The sequence below is a fragment of the Saccopteryx bilineata genome, chromosome 3, assembly GCF_036850765.1.
Source record: "Saccopteryx bilineata isolate mSacBil1 chromosome 3, mSacBil1_pri_phased_curated, whole genome shotgun sequence".
Taxonomy (NCBI): Eukaryota; Metazoa; Chordata; class Mammalia; order Chiroptera; family Emballonuridae; genus Saccopteryx; species Saccopteryx bilineata.
In genome coordinates, this window is record NC_089492.1 from 148,361,669 (window position 1) to 148,384,803 (window position 23,135).

Consider the following 23,135-nt stretch of genomic DNA (forward strand, 5'->3'; position numbering starts at 1 on the left):
GCTCCACTGGAGCAGGGTTGGCCCAGGTGCTGAGGACAGCTCGTTGGCCACTAGAATGGCTCTAGCCACAATGGAGCAACACCCCAGATGGGCAGAGCATCGCCCCCTGATGGCCATGCCAGATGGATCCAGGTGGCACATGCAGGAGTCTGTCTGACTGCCTCCCCACTTCTAACTTTGGAAAAATACCAAAAAAAAGGACCTACAATCAAGACTACTCTACCCAGCAAAGCTATCATTTAGAATCAAAAGACATATAAAGTGCTTCTCAGATGAGAATGAACTGACAAGAGTTTATTACCACCAAACCAGTATTATAAAAAATGTTAAGGAGACTTCCTTAAGAAAGAAAAAAAACTGTGAATAAGAAAATATCACAAAGAAAAAAATTCTCACTGACAAAGGCAAATATATAATAAAGTCAGTGGATCAGCCAACCAACACTAAAGCTAGAACAAAGATTAAAAGTAGGAAGATTGTGTGTAATTACAATAGTAAAATAAGGAATACACATAAACACACATCAGCAAAAGTAAAATATACTTACAAAAACATAAATATGGAGGAGGTGTGTAAGAATGATAGTGATTCTAGAATGTGTTCTAACTTAAGTGATCATCAACTTAAAATAGACTGCTATAAATATAGCTTGGTACATATGAAGCACATCATAACCACAAACCAAAAATCTACATGAGATACATTAAAAAATAAGGACAAAAGAATTTAAATACAACACTCTTAGGCTGCATTTCTTTAACCTGCCAGCATGAGTTTCGTTTCAGGGCTTGCAGCAGGTGACCAACCACAAAGGAATGTCCAATGAAGTCATGGACGGTTGAAACTGCTGACGATTGAAAATGCACAAACATCCATAATTGGTGAAAAGCACCCCTGTACCCAGCAATAGCAACAGCCAATCAGCAAATGCCCCACTACCCTTCTTACTTCCCTATCCTTACCCTTAAAAGTGGCCTAAAGACTGTAGCCGCTGCTGCTCTTCCTTCTGAGACAGCCTGGCAGGTTTCCTTTCATTAAAGCCTGTTACACTTGGTCTTTCGGACTCTGACTGATTCTATCATTTGGTGCCGAAACCCAGGACAGGGTACTAACTGCCTGGACAATCCCTCTTTGCCGTCCAAACTTACCACCAGGGAAGCAGTGGGCAGTGGCATCTTGTCCCAGGCTTACTCCCTGATTCTGTTTGGACGTGTAATTGTAGGTTGATTGGCCGGCGGTCTGACCCTGTCCCAAACCCCTGCCGGACCAGAGGTAGGTGATTTCTTTGAGGTCTTCCTATCCCCGGTAGGTCCTTGTGCCTCCCATCCATCTCTGGCCCAGGGTTGTGCTTTGGGAGGACTCTCGTTTAAGTGGCCTGTCCCATTTCTCATTTTCTCGGAAATCTAGGCACCTAGTCAGGTAACTCTCGGTCTTTGGACCTTCTGGATTCAAGACCTTCGGTGACGATCGACAGTCTCTTGTCTCTCATTCTCTCTCACAATAAGGGATCAGGACAGGGACGCCTGTTCCCTCCCCTGTTGCTCACCCAGTATGGGCTCCTCCCAATCAAGACCCTCTGAGGCTACACCCCCAGGCTGTCTCTTAAAAATCTCGTTAAACTCGGTCTCTTGGACCTCTTCTTCTGCAATACAGCCTGGCCCAATATAAACTCGATAATGATTCCCACTGGCCCCAAAACAGCACATTTGACATAAACATTCTTTTGGACCTAGAAAATTTTGCCACCAGAGAGGGAAGGCCTCAGAAATTCCCTATGGACAGGCTTTCTTCTTTCTCCAATCTCGACTCTCCATCTATTCCTCTTACTCGACCTACCAAATACTTTTAGCAAAAACCTCTTCTCCTCCGTCCTCCTCCAACGCTCTGACCTCCACATGTTCCCCTATACAAGAACCAGACCAGTCCATCTCATAATGATCCTCCAAGAGGCCATATCCTGCCATACCGCCCAGTCCAGCAGGCACTCACAACAGGCAACTGCCAATTACCACCTTGCCAGATTCTTCTACTTCCTTCTTGAGGTCTCCGAGGACCTCTCCTGGTTAAGGCCTCACTTCAGTGAGATTGACAGACTCCTCAATTGGATGTGGGACTTGGCCTGGCAAGGTTCTCTACTTGAAGTTTCTCCAAAAGAAACAGTGGCTTTTCAATTTCTTCTTCTCTTCCTCTTAATCACCCCTAAGCCCAACCACCATGCCCCCAGTTCTTGATCTCCTAACACCAGTTCTACTTTCTCTCTTACTGAGCGCCACATATGCCGCCCCCATCTCCTCTCTCCTAGAGGCCACATATATAGAACGTTCCCTTAACCTCACTCAAAGACTTTTAATTGAAGCTAATTCTTCCTATGCAGTTAATTGCTGGATGTGTATGTCTATGTCCTCCTCAGCTTACTCTGCCCCCCATCCCAAACAACAACACCCACCTTCTACGGACAGTTCTCATATACCAAACCCAAAAAGGGGCTTCCTTCTTTGAGAGAGCCGACACCCTTATAGGGAATTATCCCACCTCAGCCACCAACCGAGCAAATAAGCTATATCAAACCTATTATTCCCAGCTCAAAAAATTAAAACCCAAATTCCCCCTGCTTGGGGACCCTGAACACCCCCCTGCTTTCACCTGCCCCTTTATGCTTTACTGCTCAAGGTACTGTGCCAGTGGGTCACCTCCCTTCTAACCTCTGCAACAGCACAGTAACTATCCAATTTCCCAAAGACCATCAGAATCATCGAGTTAACTATCAAGTTTCTCCAAAAGTAAACGGATTATTTTCTAATTCCGTTCAATTCACAGGACCCCCTACTCTTACAGCTTCACAACATAAATGCTCCTGTCCCACCACACGGCTATATCCCTGGCTCACTACCCCTACCACACGGTTGCAATGCTCAAAGCAGGCCTCTGACCATGTCTCCCCTCTAGTTGGGGCTGCACTTTCCTCCACCTTGACTGTCTAGAGTTCAGAGCTGGACAGACGAAACCGACCCCTTGTCCATCTATTCTCTATTCACCTCTCAGCCTGCCTCACCCAATCAGGGGCTTTCTACTTGTATGGGACCAACACCTATATGTGTCTCCCTACTAATTGGACAGGATCCTGTACCCTAGTCTATCTCACCCCAAATATCAGCCTAATCCCACCCCATGAGCCTCTTCCAATTCCTAGTACACTACCCATCAATCTAAGGACCAAACGAGCTATACAAGTAATCCCTCTTCTTGTCGCTTTAGGAATCTCTACAGGAGTAGGTCTAGGGGCAGGGGAACTGGCCACTGCCCTGTCCTATTACCACACTCTCTCTGAAGACCTCCAAAGCTCCCTAAAAGAAACTGCCTCCACCCCAGTAAAACTTCAGGATCAAATTGATTCCTTAGCCGCCATCACACTACAAAATCACCGAGGACTTGATCTCTTAAGGGCAGAAAAAGGAAGTATTTATGTCTTTCTAGGAGAAGAGTGTTCCTTTTACCTTAATCAGTCAGGACTAGTTAGAAACGTGGCAATCAAATTAAAGAAACGAGCCCAGTGAATCCATGAAAAACAAACCGAATCATGGAACCAGTGGTTTCGCACAAACTGGGTGTCTTGACTATTGCCTTTCACTGGTCCACTCACTCTCCTATTTATTATTCTAGCTTTTGGACCCTGCCTCTTACCTCTTTTCACTAGTTTCTTACAGAACCACATGCAGGCCTTCGCCAATCAGAAAATTGGAGAAATCTACCTAGCCCTACACACCAACCCTGAAACCTGCCCTCACGAAACAGAAAAATCTGGACCCCTGTAAATACACCCCTACCCGGCAGGAAGCCATCACTGCACCTCTCTACTCCCCACTGAGAGTGATCCCTAGAGAGACCATAACCCTTCACCGCCCCTCAGCAGGAAGAAGTTACAGAAGATGATGACCTCCGTCCCCTTTCCCTTGAGCCTCTCTAGGAATCATTCTCTTTCCTTTTTATATAAATATATCAAATAGTCGGGAATCTTAGGTTGCATTTCTTTAACCTGCCAGCACGAGTTTCAAGTTTCGTTTCAGGGCTTGCGGCAGGTGACCAACCACAAAGGAATGTTCGATGAAGTCATGGATGGTTGAAACTGCTGACGATTGAAAATGTACCAACATCCATAATTGGTGAAAAGCAACCCTACCCAGCGATAGCGACAGCCAATCAGCAAATGCCCCTCTACCCTTCTTACTTCCCTATCCTTACCCTAAAAAGTGGCCTAAAGACTGTAGCCGCTGCTGCTCTTCTTTACGAGACAGCCTGGCAGGTTTCCTTTTATTAAAGCCTGTTACACTGGCCTTTCGGACTCCGATTGATTCTATCAAACACTACAGAAAGTCATTAACATACAAGAAAAGAAAGCAAGAGAATAAGAAACAGAACTATAAAAATAATCAGAAAACAGTAAAATGGGAATAACTACATACCTATCAATAATCACTTTAAATATAAACAGATTAAAGCTCCAGTCAAAACAGGAATGGATAAATAAGAAAGAGTACTCACATACAACAGGGTATTAATAAAACATAAATAAAATAAAATCTTACCATCTGCAGTAACACAGATGGACCTATAGGGTACTAAGCTAAGTGAAATAAGTCAGAGAAAGACAAATACCCTATGATTTCACTTATATGCAGAATCTAAAAAACAAAGCAAGCAAATACAATAGAAAAAGACTTAGATACAGAGAACAAACTGATAGTTGCCAGATAGAGGGGATTTGGGTGGCTAAGTGAAAAAGGTAAAGGGATTACGAAGTACAAATTAGAGATACAAAAGAGTCACAGGTTGACCTCAGGTTCCAGGTCAATGCTTTATCCACTGTGCCACTACAGGTCAGGCATTAAGATATCTTAAATCAATGGGGAAAGACAGAGCTAGTCTATAAATGAGCTAGGGGCATTAGGGCCAGTGGCTGCCATCATGGCCATGTAGGTTCACACTAGATTCAGGCAGACGGTAAAGAAACTGTGGAGCCAGAAAATGCTGGGCCATTCCATTTATTAAAGCCTCATAACAGTGGACGAGCAAACAGGCAGGGAAGACTGCCTTCCTCTCACTCAGGGCTCCCAAGCCCCTACCCTTGATCCCATCAGGTAACTCACCAACCTCACCGCTGAAGAGCAAGCAGGCAGGGAGGAAATACCCCTTCTCTGGCAAACAATAGCAAACAATCGCCCCTCCCCATGGAGGCAGGCAATCCGCAATTTGTAATCTGCTGCCCTGAAAACAAGCACCCACAGCCTTCCATAGATCACACACATGGTGATGCCCTGCACAATGCAAAATATAAGTGAGCAAACCTAAACACACTTTTTTGCCCAACAGTGCCCTTATAGGAGAGACCCCAGAGAGTCCTCTCCTCCCTTCTCCCACACGACAACATAGCAAAAAAAAAAAAAAAAAAAAAAAAAAAAAAAAAATGACAGCCTTTAACCCAGAAGACGGCTCTCTCCAGAACCATACTGGCACCCTGACCTGCCAGCCTCCCAAACTATGCAAAGTAAATGTATGTTGTTTGTAAGCATTCTGTCAAATATGATTATAGAAAACTAAAACAGTGAATATGTATGGGGAAGAAGTATTAAAAAAGGAAGAAGAAAATTCTGCAGAAGTACAGGAACAGAACGTTCAAGCATTGAAGGTAATGGATGAAAAGTGTAATGGATGGAAGGCACATCACCATCATGTCACAACACTGTGGAAAGACAACCCAGCCACTGTCCCAGAAACTGGAATCAGAAAGGCTCTTAGGGTGGGTGGTGTGGGAGAGGAGGTGGTAGAGGGTATATGTGGGGATAAATGGTGATAGGCAAAGACTTGAACTGGGGTAGTGAACACACAATACAGTGAACAGATGTGCTGTAGAATTGGGTGCCTGAAACCTATACAAATATTGATCGACTTATGACCTATACAACTTACGATCATTCGACTTTATGACCACAATCGCTAGCCACGACTGCTCCGCATCTGGCAGCGCAAGCATTGCCCAGCTGAGTGTACGACAGTGCAGACCAGCTTCCGGCAGCACTACCATCTCCGCGTGCACCATTTCAACTGTTATCCCAGACTCGGTACAGCAATCTGTGTTTTGTGTCTTGGATATTTTTCATCAAACCCCTCCCCAAGATGTCTACCAAGAAGAAATTGTCTTTGCAAATATTAAACCAGTTGTACTGGTAATGCAGTTTTTACTTAAACCTGACGAATGTAAAAATAAGAAACAAAATAGTGTAGAGATGATACAAACAGCATAAAATGAACAAAGAAAATTATGGTATATAACAATAATGAAGGAAAATTATGATAAAATGACTTCAAGATTTTTATAACATCATTTCACAGTACTGTACATATAGCCTACTTAACTTACGACCAAATCGTGTTACGATCAGTCTGTTGGAACCAATCGTGGTCGTAAATTGAGCACTAGCTGTATAATTAGTGTCACCCGCAATAAATTCAATTAAGAAAAAAGATCAGCGTGCACAAACACACACAGAATGACTCCAAGCTTCTCAACACTGACAAGGAGTCCAAAAGGCAGGGGAGCAGTGCCTTCAAGGAATCTGTGAGAACATGCTGACTCACCTTCCAGTGCACCATGCTCAGCCAGATTATCACCCAACTGTGAGGGCATTATAAAGATGCTTCCATGTATACAAGAGATCTCAAAAAATTAACCTTCAGGTATGCTTTTCTACAAAAAGCTCTTGGAGACTGTGTGCCACCAAAATCGAGATGTTAAGGAACCAAAAAACAAACAAGGATGTATCATAGAAGTAAACAGCTGTGCCAGGCCAGCCTGAAGGAAAAGACAGAGGCTCTGGGGGAATGTGGCCAAGAAAAGTGAAACTAAGACTGTAACTGATGCATTTGAACATAATGAACGTAAGAGCATTAACTGAACAGTTTCTTCAGAGTGTGGTAAAACATAACTTGTTAAGGACCAAGAAAATATACCAAAAGAAAACGAGACAACTTTTTAAACAATTTCTTGGCACTATCCAGGAAAAACAAATAATGCAAAAAATCCAAATAAATAAGATAAAACAAAATAACCCCAAAATATAAATAAATGCAGGGTATGGCAAAAGCAGGTTTACAACTGTGAGTACACAAAAAAATTTATTCTTGTATTATTTATTTATTAATTATTGCATTATTTTCCATAGGAACCTACTTTAGCCCTACTCTGTACCTAAATATATAAATATGCACATACACATTTAACATCAGCATTAACTAAAAATAAGGCCTAGAAAAGAGCAAATAAAAAAGAAATCAATGGCATGGGAAGTGAAGTGTCAATGAAGAGCACACAAACCTCAGCACTTCCCGGAAGAGTGGGCAGGCTCCTCTGGGACGTCTCCACCACCTGATGCAACTTCTTAAAAAGTTCATCCATTTTTTCTTTCAATACTTGTTCTCTAAAAGCATTTGCTTGTTTCATTTTCACATAATACCTGTCTTCATTTACTTCAGGAAAAACAAAGAACATTTTTTTACTAGTTTGTTTTCATATGTATTAGTTTATCAGAACTGAATATGCTGAATATGTATTACCTTTATTTTGTTAGTTATTTAAATTAACATATAATTGACATGTAACTTAGTTTCAGGTGTTCAATATGATTCTATATTTATATATATTATGAAATGAACACTAGTGTAGTTAACAACTGTCATCATATATGGTTACAAAAAATGTTTTTCCTTGTGATGAAGACTTTTAAGATCTCTCAAAAACAAAATTAAAAAAAAAAGGTTCTACTCGCATAGCAACTTGCAAACATGCAAGTGTCACATGCTGTACATTATATCTGCATGACTTATTTTATAACTCTTAAGTTTGTACCTCTTCCCTCTCCTTACCCATTTCACCCAACCCTAAACCCTGGCAACCACCAATCTGTTGTATTTACGAGGTCCGCATAGAAGTGATATCGTAGTTTCATCTTTCTCTTATTTCACTTAGCATAATGCCCTAAAGGTCCAACCATGTTTTTACAAATAGCAAGATTACCTTCTTTTTCCTGGATGAATATTTTAGGGCGTGGATATGTGTGTGTACGTATATTTAGATGTATCAATCACAATTTATCCATTCAAATATTGATGGACACTTAGAATGTTTCTGTATATTGGGTGTTAAAAGTAATGGTGCAATAAACATGGGGGTGCATATATCTTTTTGAGTTAGTGTATTCACTTTGCACAGTTTTGTATACTGATTTTGTAACCTGCAACTACTGATTTTATTAACATATGTCATCTGCAATAGTGACAGTTTTACTTTTTCCTTTCCAACTTGTATGTCTTTTGTTTTTCCTCTTCAATAGATCTGCCTAGGACTTCCAACACTATGTAGTGAGAGTGGGTATCCTACTCTTGTTCCTAATCTTAGAAGAAAAACTTTCAGCTTTTTACCACTGAGTATGTTAGCTGTGAGCTCTATTACAGTGAGGTACATTCCCTCTATAGCCACTTTGTTGAAAGTTTTAATCATAAATGGATGTTGAATTTTGTCAAGTGATTTTTCTAACTCTACTGAGATGATCATGTGATTTTTATCCTTCATTTTAAGTGATATGTCATGTTGATTGATTTGCAGATGCTGACCATCCTGCATTGCTAGAATAAGTCCCACCTGATCCCAAACCTTTTAAGGTATTGTTAAATTCAGTTTGCTAATATTTTGTTGAGAATTTTTTATCCATGTTCATCAGTATTGGCCTGTGATTCTTTTCTTGACATGGCCTTGTCTGATTCTATCATCAGAGTCATGCTGGCTTCATAATAAAGAGTCTGGAAATGTTGAAGTGTTTCCTCCTCTCCTATTTTTTGGAAGAGTTCGAGAAGATTAGGTATTAATTGTTCTGTGAATGTTTGGTAGAATTCACCTTTTAATTATAATTTTTATCCGCCCTTGGTATGGTTACTTTTAAGTTCAGGGCGTATAAATTACAAAAAAATTTACGTTTGTCAACAATATTTGGTAATAGCACAGTATGACACTAAACACTTCTAAAACAAAACACTACTGTGGAAATCATTTTAAAATGTAATAATTTTAAATAAATCTTTAGGTGCTTCTAAGAAAACTAAAGTTCTCTGAAGGGTCAGTCTGCCAAGTATGTTGCAGGCAGGCTGCAATGCCGGTGGCCAAGGCCAGGCAGGTTCACACTGGATTCGGGCAGATGGAAGAGAAACTACAAAGCCAGAAAGCATTGGGCCATTCCCGTTTAATAGTCTGCCAATGGAAGATGAGCACACAGGCAGGGAAAACCTCTTCTCAGGCAAATGAACAGCAAAATGGCCCCTCACAGTGGTGGGCAGGCAATCCTCAATCTGCCCTGAGGGCCAGCACCCGTAGCCTTACATAGACTATACACGTCACGTTATACACCTGTGGCGTGGCCACATGCTCATGCATTAATTGTGCAAAGAGCTCGCAGCCAGTAAACCAGCAGGCAAGCCCGACACAGCTATCCTCCCCACTCAGTCCAACTTCCAATGATGGGTCACATAACCTCATATATAAATCAAATTACCTGGCTAAGACTTCAGGTCATAGCACGTGTACGAAAAATGCACCCGTGCATGGCACAAAATGGGCCTTCTCTGAGTGCTGACTGTTCTCACAGGTGGCAACCGAGTAAGACATAAGGTACAAAACGCAGGCTGACAGAGTGACTAAAGTACAAATAACTGAGATGGCGTAAGTCCTAAGGGGAACACAGGCTCATTTTTCTGTGAGGTCCACATTATTTAAACAAATAAAAAGTGCAAGTGTTTGTGTTAACGTTCACAGTTTTCCTGGTGAGGAAATGTTGGTCCACCCATAGCCATAAATATCATGGTGCTTTATCAGAGGCCTCCTTCTAAATGTCTTATTTGTAGTAATTGCAGATCTTGAAAAATCTCTTCTCAACCCCAATTCCTAACTTAATCCTTTCATGTATGAAAAGCTGACACAACAATTTAGAGTTGCAATATATGGAAATTCAAATCCATAGAGGTAATGTTTATAAGTTTTAAAATGCCTATTTTGCTAAAAGCTAAAGCAACACAGGTGTGGATACTGACTTTAGTGCTGCTTCATCTCCAAGCGCTTCAACAACACTGCCACAAAGCACTGAACAAAGAGGTCTAGGCTCTCACAGGATAAGCTGGAGACACTTTTGCAGATTTAGCAGTCAATTATCTGCTTAAAAATGTTACTTAGAAATGAGGATTATTTTAGTGACATAAGAATAACTGAACAATGCAGTACCCCACTGCTCATGCTTTCTCCGCTGATTGTACTTCTGGGCTCTCAGCTCTTCAAAGGAGAACTCGGAGTCTTCACGAATAAGTTTCTCCTTGCAGTACATAACCACCTGCTGAACATCAGCTCTGGCTGCCAGAGAGGATTGGGCACAGTATTCTGACTTAGAAATCGTGACCACCCTTTGTTCCCTATAATGAGGAAAAATACAATATTTACAACACTGTACAAAAGCAGTTCTTGATGGAAATTAAGGAATAGTTTAATATACTTGCATATTCAACTCTTTATCATAAACTGAAGATGTTACTTTAGAAGCTTCTGGACCCTAAGAGAAAACAAGAAACATAAGCAGTCACTTATCTGAAAAGAAACCATCACAAAATTACTTCACAAAACAATATGAAAATGCTCAAAGGACCTCTCTATCATTGAACAGACTTATGTTCTTTTAAATTAAAATTACTATCTGAAGTTTTAGTTTGCATTATTAATCTTACGATAATGTTTGCAACCAAAAAGTTCAACAGAAAGTGATTTTAAAATTTTCTACTTGGTAATAGAAAAGGACAGGCACTTATTTCCCTTCAATCCATAGTTTAGGAGCTGAACCACAGTGCTAAGTGTTATGGGGTTAACACTGCAGAATATCACATTTAAAAAATAATTATTTAGATTTTCTTTTGGTACTACTACTGTATTCTTTCCTTAGGAGTTCCCAATGCCAGCATTTGTTCACTACATAAATATTCACTGAATATCTCATACATGTCCCGGGAATGTGACTGTTAAGATCCACCACTGCTATCCAGATACTCAACCAGGGCAATAGGAAGCAATGAGGTTGGCACAATGTAACTGGAATAGTTTGAGTATCTAGCAAAATTAAAAATTCATATTCTAATTCTAAGAATGTGTTACACACACACACACACACACACATATATTTTTTTAAGGTTTTATTTATGGAGCCTGACTGGTAGCAGCACAGTGGATAGAGTGTATACCTGGGATGCTGAAGTCCCAGGTTTGAAACCCCAAGGCCACCAGCCTGAGTGCAGGCTCACCAAGTTGAGTATGGGATCATCATGATCCCATGGTCACTGGCTTGAACAAGGGGCTACTGGCTCAGCTAGAGCAACCTGGTCAGGTCACATATGAGAAGCAATCTATGAACAACAAAAGTGCTGCAATGATGAGTTGATGCTTCTCATCTCTCTTCCTCTCTCCCAAAAAAATTAAAAATAAAAATAGCCCTGGCCAGTTGGCTCAGCAGTAGAGCATCAGCCAGGCATGTGGAAGTGCCGGGTTCGATTCCCAGCCACAGGAGAAGTGCCCATCTGCTTCTCCACCCTTCCCCCTCTCCTTTCTCCTCTCTCCCTCTCTCTTCCCCTCTGCAGCCAAGGTTCCATTGGAGCAAAGTTGGCCCAGGCACTGAGGATGGTTCCATGGCCTCCGCTTCAGATGCTAGAATGGCTCTGATTGCAATGAAGCAACGCCCCAGAGAGGACAAGCACCGGATGCTGGGTGCATCCCGGTCAGGCACATGCGGGAGTCTGTCTGCCTGACCCCTGAACATCTCACCCCTGCTTCTCACTTTGGAAAAATACAAAAAAATAAAAATATTTATTAGTTTTATGAGTGATGGGGAGGAGGAAAGAGAAGTATCAACTTATAGTTGCTTCGCTTTTAGTTTTTCATTGTTTGTCATATGTGCCTTGACTGCACAAGCCTAGGGTTTCAAACTGGCAACACTGCAGATCGTCACTTTATTCACTACGCCACCACAGGCCAGGCAAGGAATGTTATATTAATAAAACTTGCCCATGTGGACTAAGAACAGAGACATTTTCACTGGATTTAGTTAAGGAGGTCCCAGGCAACTTTGAAAAAGCAAGTGTACCAAGGAGGATGCTGAGACACAAGGCTGAGCAAAGAGAAGATGAGCATTTTTACACATCGATGAGCCATTAGGACATAAGAGATATTCATAGGGCAAATATCCTAAGAAGGATTAAAAGATAAGCTCAGATGAGAAGCTGCCTTTCTCCTGAGATGGCAGGGAAGTTTGCAGTACTATGGGTTAGTGGCAGAAAATTGACTGATGTCATCTGATGGCTTATGCTGTTCTCACTAAAATAGCTTTTGCCAGTCCCTGAGGAAGAGTTCAGAGTCACGTCCCAAGTCCCAAATTTGAAAAGTGTGAAAATAAGTTCATATATATAAGTTTTATACACACACACACACACACACACATACACAAAACTTGGCATTAAAAAGTGAAACAGGAAACAAGGGATACACACAACATAGTGGCTGAGAAAATGGAAATATAATTGCCTATTTTATAATAGTAGTAGTAGAGCCTGGGTTGAGGTTCCAGACATCAATGTTGGAAGATGAATTTTTAAAGCAGGGCTCAGGAGCCTCCAGGTGGGTGTGGTCCACGGTCAGGGTTCTGGGTCTCTGAGAAGGAGACCAGAAAAAAGAGAAAAGCTGCCGGGGAGCTTCTCAGTGTATCAATACAGGAGGTTGTATAGTGGAGGAGCCTCAGTCAGATAAATGTAGAACATTGTGGCAGTAAGTTATTTAAATTTAATACTAGAGGTGAACAGTGGTAGATGACAACAGGCCAGAGAGTCGCCTGTCCACTGGTGCAGGTGGATGACATGGAGGCCGAAGTCACAGGATGTGGAAGGCAGAAGATAACTGTTCAATACCATTCCAGTTTATACAAATGTTATTATTACCTGATTCTTAGAAACACAGGATGACTTATTTCTTAGATTTGATTTTGATGTCACCACTTGGTCTAAAATCTGAGCATTATGCAGAGGTTCTGAGCTTCTAGCTATGGGGCAGGGGAATAGAATGAAATAAAGAGAAATAAGGGTAAAACCCATATTAAAAATTATTACAAAAACATTCCTCGGTCTTTCAATAAGTAGCATTACGAAATAAATCAGCTCATTCAACACTCACAAAATGGAATTAAAAAAACTTTTTAGGTAAGAGAACTATTGTAGAGACAATTTTCTGATCAATTCAAAATGCCCAAGGGAAATACTCAAAAGAAATATAAATTCTAACTAGTTATTTTAAACAACAGAATAGGACAGTCAACAGTTACTGCTAAAAAGTAAACTTACTTTCTAAGGAAGAAAATGTCTATATTTATTTTAAAGTTGCATTAAACACATTTTGATTCAAGTCAAAACAGACAGACCCTCAGCCCTGGCCAGGTAGCTCAATGATACGGCAAGGTTGCAGGTTTCATCTCCAGTCAGGGCACAGAAAAAAGTCAACCAATAAATGTATAAATAAGTGGAAGAACAAATCAGTGTTCCTTTTGCCCTTCCTCTCTCTCTAAATCAATACATTTAAAAAAAATAAAAATAAATTTAAACAGACTCTAGAGTAAGTCTGTCCTTAATTTGGGACAATTTTTATTTATTTATTTATAATGCTAAAAATACAGTAAAATCACCAAGTTTTCCTTGTGGGCTTGGTCTTTTAAAGTGCTAAGAGAGAGCTCTGATCTCCATGGCTATTTATTGGGCCTTATCATGAGCAGAGTACTTTCCCCTTTGCCTCAGACAATACAATCAATAAAACTGGATAGTTTTTTATTGTTGTTTTGTTTTGTTTTAGTGAGAGGATGAGGAGGCAGAAACAGACTCCCGCAGGAGCCCCAACCAGGATTCAACCGGCAAACCCACTAGGGGATGATGCTCTGCCCATCTGGGGCCCTTACTCCGCTACAACCGGAGTCATTTTTTAGGTCTTGGAGAGGAGGCCATGGAGCCATCCTCAGTGCCTGGAATCAACTTGCCCCAACCGAGCCACTGATGCAGAAGGAGAGGAGAAGAGGGAGAGAGAAAAAGAGAAGCAAAAGGGGGAGGAGTGGATAAACAGATGGGCGCTTCTGTGTGCCTTCACCAGGAATCAAACCCAGGATTTCCTCACACTGGGCAACGCTCTATCGCTGAGCCAGCCGGCCAGGGCCTGGATAAATTTGTTTAAGGGGGAAAAAAAGCAGTGCAAATCAGAGACTAAATTATCAACAATTTATACATTTTAGAAACCATTAGTTTACCTTGAGCTGGCAAATGTGTTTTGGTGACACGTGTCTGAAATAACCTAAATGACAGTAGAGAGGTATCAATAATCAATACAGATTATAAACGTCAGTTTAATATATACTTGCAAAACGATAAATAGCTTATTCTAGGCTAGTAAAGACTGAGGTCAAGAAAGAACATAAATTTGAACTTTAGAGTTGCTTCAAAATTAAAAAAAAATCTAGTATTATCTTCATATCCAATATATTCATATTTTAAAATGCATCTGTTTGCCTAATTAGACCAGTATTTCTCAAAACCATCCAGCAAACGTGCTTGTCTTCTCTGTATACTGAGTATGTCGATATTCCAACATGGGTATTTAAACCCTCTCTTTATGTGTTCTATGCCCCTGGAACATAATAAATAGAATGTCTGGAAGAGACTACTACTTACAAAGGCAGATATAGAATTGCTCATGCTGTGAGAAGAACTTAACTGTTATTTCGTGGCACCTTTGTATATCAACTCAGTCAAGTCACATGCAACAACATCTATACTTGACACTTTTGGATGATGGGAGCAAGAGTGTACAGTATGAAGAGACTAAGAGATATACAGCCAAAGGCAACCAGATGCCAAATCTGATTTGACTCTTTTTCTTTTTGACCGAGACAGAGAGAGGGTCAGATAGACAGGAAGGGAGAGAGATAAGAAGCATCAATTCTTCATTGCGGCATCTTAGTTGTTCATTGATTGCTTTCTCATATGTACCTTGACCGGGGGGGGGGGGGGATTATAGCAGAGAGCGAGTGACCCCTTGCTCAAACCAGCGAACTTGGACTTCAAGCCAGTGACCTGGGGCTTCAAGCCTGCAACCATGAGGTCATGTCTATGATCCCACGCTCAAGCCAGCCACCCTGTTCTCAAGCCAGATGAGCCCACGCTCAAGCTGGCAACCTTGGAGTTTCGAACCCGGGCCCTCCACATCCCAGTCCTACGCTCTATTCGCTGTGCCACCGCCTGGTCAGGCTGATTTGACTCTTAATTCAAACAAACCAATGATTAAAAAATAATTACAATGGGGAATGACTGAATATTATGTAACAAAGAATTATTTTTTGAAAACTTTGTTAATGAAAATAGTGTAAGGTTCCTTAAGAAATCAACTTTTAGAAATATTTAGGAAGTATCTGGAGTAAAATAGTTTGCTGCTTGGATCTGCTTTAAATTCTGCATAGAAAAAACAGCTTCAACTATCAAAATTGTTCATTAAAAAAGCATGAGGACTGTAGTAAAGTTGAAAAAAAAAATGAGTATATTAAATGCTGGAAGAGCTGCAGTGAGATGAGTGCTCTCACATGCTGCTACAGAGGGGCCAGCAGAACCCTGCTGTAACTCCCAGTAGGTAAGGGGCCAGCAGAACTCTGCTGTGACCTCCAGTAGGTAATGAGCCAGCGGAGTTCTGCTGTGACCTCCAGTAGGTAATGAGCCAGCAGAGTTCTGCTGTGACCTCCAGTAGGTAATTTGGTGAGATGTATCACAAGCCTCAGAACTATTCCTACACCCTTTGAGTCAAAGTCTGAGGATCTATCAGAAGGAACTAGCTAAAAATAAGAAATATACTAAAAAGATATTTTAATGGTGAGGGGAAAAGATCTTGACATAAAGCTGCATATGTACATAAAGCATGGCTGCAATTCTACAACTAGCAGAAAAAAGTGCCAACTAAAATGCCAGAAAGTTTCCTTTGCTTTAGTTTTCTGTATCATTCAAATTCCATAAATGGAGTATATTTAATCAAAGAAAAAATAGGGCCTGACCTGTGGTGGCGCAGTGGATAAAAAGTCGATCTGGAACGCTGAAGTCACTGGTTTAAAACCCTGCACTTGCCTGGTCAAGGCACATATGGGAGGTGATGCTTCCTGCTCCCTCCCCCTTTCTTTCTCTCTCTCTCTCTATCTCTCCTCTCTAAAATGAATTTAAAAAATTTAAAAAAAGAAAAAATTTGCAAACCAAAATTATTAAGATATTATGTTGTTCTTTATAAAAAAAATCACAATGTTCAATTGTAGAATAGTTAAATTGTTATATGACATTGGGAGAGAGTCATGTACCACTTCCTAAGTATATAAATATTCATAATTTCTTAAGAGCAGTATACAGCTCAGTATATACAACCAGACATACAGAATGATTTACTGTTAAAATAAACAAACACAAAGGCACACCCAAAGGCAGAGGGAAAGATACTGGAAAGAAATGCATGTTGACAGTATTATTTCTGGGCAGTTTCTTTCCTTTCTACTCTACTTTCTGTATTATCCAGTTTTCACAACAAAGAGATGACAGTAACATTGTCTTCAGAGCAAATATTACATTTCAAAGCAGAAAACATGACATAGAGCTTCATCTTTAAACTACCTGTACTGTTGCTGAAGCAGAATGTCAGGTTGTGCCTGGTTCTGAATTCCTCTCCGAAAGACGGCGCTGGCATGCTGCAGCTGTCCTTGGCCCTCCAGATGGCCAGCCCAGGCTATGTACAGAGGAGAAAACAGTGTCCCAATCCCATGATTGTACAGAAACTCAAAAAACTGATGACGGTCACTGTTGCACTCCGCCTGCAGAAACCCAAAACAAAGAAACATGAGAACAAAGGAACCTCTGGTCTAGGTCTGGCCCACACCAACCAGAGGCTCAGGCAGTTCTGCATAGAGGAAAGCCCTTATGGTTCTGATGACAAACCTAAAAGTCAAGGTCCTTCTTTTCCTTAACATTCAGTGTTGACCATAATTACACAATTTCCCAAGACAGTGAGTTCTATAATAATCCACTACATAAAGTATTGCTTTTGTCTTCATCTGAGCTTGATTAAGTTTCATAGGGTGACTCTCTCCTGGCATTTTGAAATTTAGTGAACCAATCCATGTTTATTCTAGCCACTGCATTAATGATTTTATTATTAGAATCATGCCCCCAAGCCTTTATTTCAAGATTGAAGAGATCCAACCTTTTAAAGCCTAAGCTAAAGCAGCCTTCTCCTTTTAGTACTAGTTCCTGAGAGCTCATATTGTCTTAATAATTTGCAATGAATTTGGTTTATTCTCAGGAACCCCTCCCCCACACTTCCAACAGGCCTTCTTTTAATTGAATGGTTTCTCCTTTATGTTGTAGCATTTACAGACCTGATACACAGAGAAAGAGGGTTTTAAAATTAAATCATAATACAGAAGGTTCTAATTACACATTTTTGCCCATAAAACTTTTAAAATTTACAACTGAAAATATAAAGAATTAAAAGACAGTCTAAAATGATCTTAAAATCTGGGGGGAAAAGCAAAAGTACAAGATAATTTTGGATTTGATTATACTCACAAATTTTAAACAATAATTGATGAATCTTGGGTCACTGTGGTATTTCTTCTTATCTAAAAATTCTTTCATTAAACGTTCTAATAGAGTTGTCAAGTATTCTTTATTTTCAGCAAAATTCTCTTCCACCCACTGCATATAACTAGAAAGATATAGACAACATTAATTTTCAAGGCAACATATAGTGAGTTTAAAGGAAAGAAATAAACTAAACACTAACCTTTCCCATTCACTAAGTGGGTCACTGCCTTTATAGCTCTTCATATGGGCTTCAAACATTCTAGAAAAGAGAAAAATATGCACATTGGATATTAGGGCTAACTCCTAAAAGTAAAAAATATATTTTACTTTATACTTATCATTTATACACCTTAAAATGGAAATCTTAAATATGAATTCAAATGCTATGTAAAAGTTAAGAGCATTCAGTCAGAGTGTTTAGAAGCAGCTTTTTTCCAGAAGACCCAAGGCCCTTGAGCTTAGCTCTAGGAAGACACAACTGAAAAAGTGTGCCTAGCTCTAGCACCAAGAGTCTCTTCCACTAATCCCCACTCTCACTACCACCAACCTCAGACAGTGCTCACAGGTTTGCTGCTTGCCCTCCTAATGGTGGGAGCCAGACATTGCACTCAGTCCCCTCCCTTCCTTGCTGCTCAGGAGGGTGGCTGAGACCAGGTAGATGAAGATTTAAAGAGGGCTTGTCCTATCAACAGTCGAGTAGATAAAAAAAGTTCTGATACATATATACAATGGAATATTACTTGGCCATAAAAAAGAATAAAATCTACCAACAGTATTAATGGACCTAGAAACTATTATGTTAAGTGAAGTAAGTCAACAGAGAAAGACAAATATCAAATGATTTCACTGATATATGGAATCTAAAGAGCAAAATATCAAACAAACAAAATGGAAATATGCATGAATACCAAAAAAAAGACTGAATGATACCAGAAGGGAGGAGGTTGGGGGGGGACTAGGTGAAAAATGGGAAGGTATTAAGAAGTACAAATTGGTAACTACAAAACAGTCCCAGGAATCTTAAGTACAGCATAGGGAATATAGTCAATAATATTGTTAATAACTATGTACAGTGCCACATGGGTACTTGAAAGTACATGATTATCTAACCGTTACACTGTACACCTGAAACTAATACAAAATAATATTAAATGTAAACTTTAATTGAAAAATTAAAATAATAAAGAGGGCTTGTGAGTGGGTACAAGAGAGCTCAAGTTTCCAGAATGTTTGCTTTGCAGGCCTCAATGGAATATACTGTCCTTGAAGAACACAGGATGGCAATGGTCATAAATGATTGACTTTAGGTCCTAGAGAAAGAACACTGTTTGCCCCTACTTCCACATACCCAACTACAGCTTCAAAAAACTAACCAGACTAAGGAACCTCACGGATGCTCAGCTGCTAATGAGGGTAAATAAACAAAAAGAAACATGTAAGATAATGTCAGGTGATATTCAGTACTTAGAAAAAAACCAGGAGAATGGGTTCGAGTGTGACAAGATTTCCTATTTTTAGATTAGTGGTCAGGTAAGGCCTGCCTCTCTGAGGGGTATGAAATGGACCAGGGTGGAAAAATGAAAGTGTGAAATTTGGGGTGTTTTTGAAAAAGTAATAATGTGACTTGCTGATTGGACTGCACACTAGGTGTGAGGCTGTGTTAAGCTAAGAAAGATTTCAAAGTTTTTTATCAGAGAAATTATAAAATTTTTGGTTTAAAAAGGATTTAAAAACAATAGAGCAATAGGTCTAGCTATCTATCCTCTCAGGATACAAATGAAATCAATGTTTTTTTCCTTTTTTTTTTTTTTTTTTTGAGAGAGAGATAGGGAGGGGATGAAGGGAGACAGGAACAGAGAGAGATGAGAAGCATCAACTCATAGTTGTGTCACTTATTTTTAGTTATTCATTGGTTGCTTCTCATCTGTGCCTTGACTGGGAGGCTCAAGCCAAGCCAGTGACTCCTTACTCAAGCCAGCAATCTTGGGATCATTTATGATCTCACGCTTAAGACAGCGAGCCTGCGCTCAAGCAGATGAACCCACGCTCAAGCTGGTGACCTCAGGATTTCAAACCAGTGACCTCAGCTTCCCAGGTGGACAATGTCCACTGAATCACCACCAGTCAGGCATAAATCAATGTTTCTTATGACTCAAAATCCAGAAGCCACAAAAGAAAAGCTAAAGTCAACTATATACAAATAAAAACCTACATTTCTGTTAAACAATTTTAACTTATATGGCTAAAAGTCTTTATTTTATTTATTTCTAATTTTTTTAGAGAGAGAAGAAGGGAGACAAGGAGAAAAAAAGAGAGAAACATCAATTTGTTGTTTCACTTATTCATGCATTCACTTATTCACTGGTTGACTCTTGTCTGTGTCCTGATAGGGGATTGAACTGGCAACCTCAGCATGTTGGAACAACTCTCTAACCAACTGAGCTACTTGGCCAAGGCCAAAAGCCTTTTTATTCAGACTTTATTAGGCCTTTGCTAGTAAAAAGAAAGACTGGTTTTGAGGCAAGTGGTCTATAAACTACCACCAGCAGCTTGATTATGTAGGCAAGACAACATGTCCTTCCTCCTTGAGTTTTGCACATGTTTTTATATACCAAGTAGGGGAAGTAAGATGCAAAGACCTTCTGAAAGGATTTACATTAGCTATAGACAAACAGGGTGGGAGGAAGTGCAAATTTGCTAGTTCTGGTACGGGAACAGCAGAATGTCTAACGCTCCTGTATAAACCAAAAGCTGAGGTTCCTAGGGTTCCATGGCACCTGGCTAGTCTCTTTTTTAGATATTCTCATAATTAGCTAATAAACAGATAAATTATAAAATAATTAATAACTCCAACGTACACTAAGCCAATGGTCAGCAGGCAAACTGCAGCTCGCTAGCCACATGCGGCTCTTTGGCCCCTTGAGTGTGGTCGTCCACAAAATACCACGTGCGGGCGCTACCTCGATAAGGAATGTACCTACCTATATAGTTTAAATTTAAAAAATTTTGGCTCTCAAAAGAAATGTCAATCGTTGTACTGTTGATACTTGGCTCTGTTGACTAATGAGTTTGCCGACCACTGCACTAAGGGATGTGAGCAGTTTTTCATTGGTTTCACATGTAGCTGTTAGCTGATCAAATCTTTTTTTTTTTTTTTTGTCTCGTCCTTCTACACTATGGCCTGCTGTACCTTAATTCAGGACTTCTCAGGATATTCTCCTTGTCATGTCAAATAAACAAAACAACCCAGCAAAATGCCAAAAAGTCCAAAGAGAAATGATAAACCGGGATAACAAGACAGAGCTTCTAGAAATTGAAAAAGAAAATCAACTCAATTTAAAAAATGAATGAAAGGCATTATTCCACAAAAAATTGCTCAACCTCTCTCATAAGAGAAATTCACCTCACCAAGGTAAAACTGCTCACTCATCAGACTGGCAAAAATGTGACAACAGTGTTTAGGTGAAGCAATGGAAACAGTCTTTGCTTGGAGGTGGAAGTGTTCTTAAGGCTGCCAAGGTAATCAGTAATTTCTACCAAAATTACAGATGGATTTACCTATTGATTTAGCAAACCCATTGCTGAAACTCTAGAAGACAGGTATATCTTGTATGTGCACAATGCCACAGGTACTGGATTTTTCACTGCAGCACAATTTGTAATAGCAAGAGGCTTTCAATAACCAAGTATTACCAATGGGGATTTTTAAAATCAATTATGGTACATGAAGTATTATGCAGTTGTAAAAAATGAGAAAGAGCTCTATATATTGATAGACAAATTTCCAAAGATAGTGTTAAGTAAAAAAGCAGTATATACTCTGCTATGTGAGATAGATAGAAATAAATATAAAACATAAATATTTATATTTTCAAAATAAACTTGAAAAATAAACTAGAAAATTGGTTATATATAAGATGGTGGGAGAATAGAAAGGTACAGATCTCTGTGAAAACTTTTCTTTTTTAAGTGAGAGGAGGGGAGATAGACTCCCGCATGTGCCCCTACCAGAATCCACCTGGCAACCCCTATCTGGGGCCAATGCTCAGACAAACAGAGCTATCTTCAGTGCCCTCAAACCAATCAAGCCACTGACTGCACGAGAGAGAATGGGGCAGGAAGGGAGAAGAAGACGGTGGCTTTGAAATAAAGAAAAGGGTCTTAGCAAGAATAATTTTTGGCAGAACTTACTTTCTCTAAAACAAAGTGACTTTTAATAGAACTTACTTTTTCTAAAAAGACTCCCTATTCCTGGCTTTGAGGCTGGTCTCCCAGGCTGTGGCCTTGGGCTAGCTCTGCAAGGTTGCAGGTGTTCTTGGAATGTTTCTCCCTGAATTAACCCTACAGATAAACTGTAAAAAAGCTTTGTTTCACTGCTTTGTTTTACTGCTATGCTTCCTCTCCTCCCCATTCCTCAGTCAGTATGTAATTTTGTCTTTAAAAGCTAGCCTCAAACTGAGTTTGGTGCCACATTGATTTGAACAACTTATGTCTCCACATGGTACATGTGGTAGCATAGCTGGCGTTAATTAAAGACTCCTTAATTTGGCTACTTAACTGTGTGCATGGCAGAACTTTCTTGCTGTTCCGATACAACAGCTTCTCCTGTGTGCCCTGACTGGGACGTCTATGCCTGCCTAAACGCTCTATCCACTGAGCCAACCCACCAAGGACTGTGAATACTTTTCTAAACCTTTTTTGTAACTATTCAAATATGTTATTCCTAAAAATTGTTTCTAAATTTTGAATCTCCCTCTCATGCTTCATAGCAGCTAAATCCCTACAATGTCAGGCCCAAGGTAAACATTTCCTGTTGGGCTACTACCAACCTCACCTCCCCTGCAACAGGGCCAAGGACACGCCCTTCTAAAACGTCTGGTTCATTAGAGCAAATTAGCTTTCAGAAAGCCAAAATAAGGTCAGAAATACCTGATCTCTCCTTAAAAGGAAAAACAAGCTTCTGAAAGTGAACTCCTTGGCTGGCTAGAGTGAAGGCTAAAGAAAAAGTCTTAGAGAAAATAGATTTTTCTGACTGCACTTAACCATCTCAGTCTTCTGATCCCAAAGAGTATGATCCGCTGATGCTGACAAAACTCACCAGCCTGACTTCGTATCACATAGGTTTAACTGTTTTAAATGCTTCTGAAACCATCGGGATAGAGCAAAGCCGTGGGAATTTAAAAAACTGTTAGGAGGCTGCCACCAATCACAGAGTAGTTTTTTGTTTTTTTTAAGTACAAGTCATTCAGAGACTTTTAAAAGTTGACTGTGGGATGACGGGTGAGGACAATTTTATGTTCTTTCCCAGCTGTGTAGAGTTTGGTTTGTTTGCTTTTTTAAAGAGTGGCCGGAAGTGTCTCAGTAAGCCT

At 40.1% G+C, this 23,135-nt stretch overlaps 1 protein-coding gene across 3 annotated transcripts in view; it reads right to left on the reverse strand.

Moving 5' to 3' along the window:
* Positions 1–23,135, reverse strand: part of BUB1 (BUB1 mitotic checkpoint serine/threonine kinase) — a 59,070-nt gene that overhangs the window by 35,467 nt on the left and 468 nt on the right. For all 3 annotated transcript variants that reach the window (XM_066267700.1, XM_066267698.1, XM_066267699.1), the window contains exons 2-9: positions 17,966–18,025; positions 17,749–17,887; positions 16,798–16,994; positions 14,409–14,452; positions 13,063–13,163; positions 10,588–10,640; positions 10,319–10,503; positions 7,370–7,521 (exon numbers count right to left, since the gene is read on the reverse strand). In XM_066267700.1, the coding sequence (XP_066123797.1) occupies positions 7,370–7,521; positions 10,319–10,503; positions 10,588–10,640; positions 13,063–13,163; positions 14,409–14,452; positions 16,798–16,994; positions 17,749–17,887; positions 17,966–18,025 (931 nt within the window). The remainder of the gene's footprint in view (positions 1–7,369; positions 7,522–10,318; positions 10,504–10,587; positions 10,641–13,062; positions 13,164–14,408; positions 14,453–16,797; positions 16,995–17,748; positions 17,888–17,965; positions 18,026–23,135) is intronic.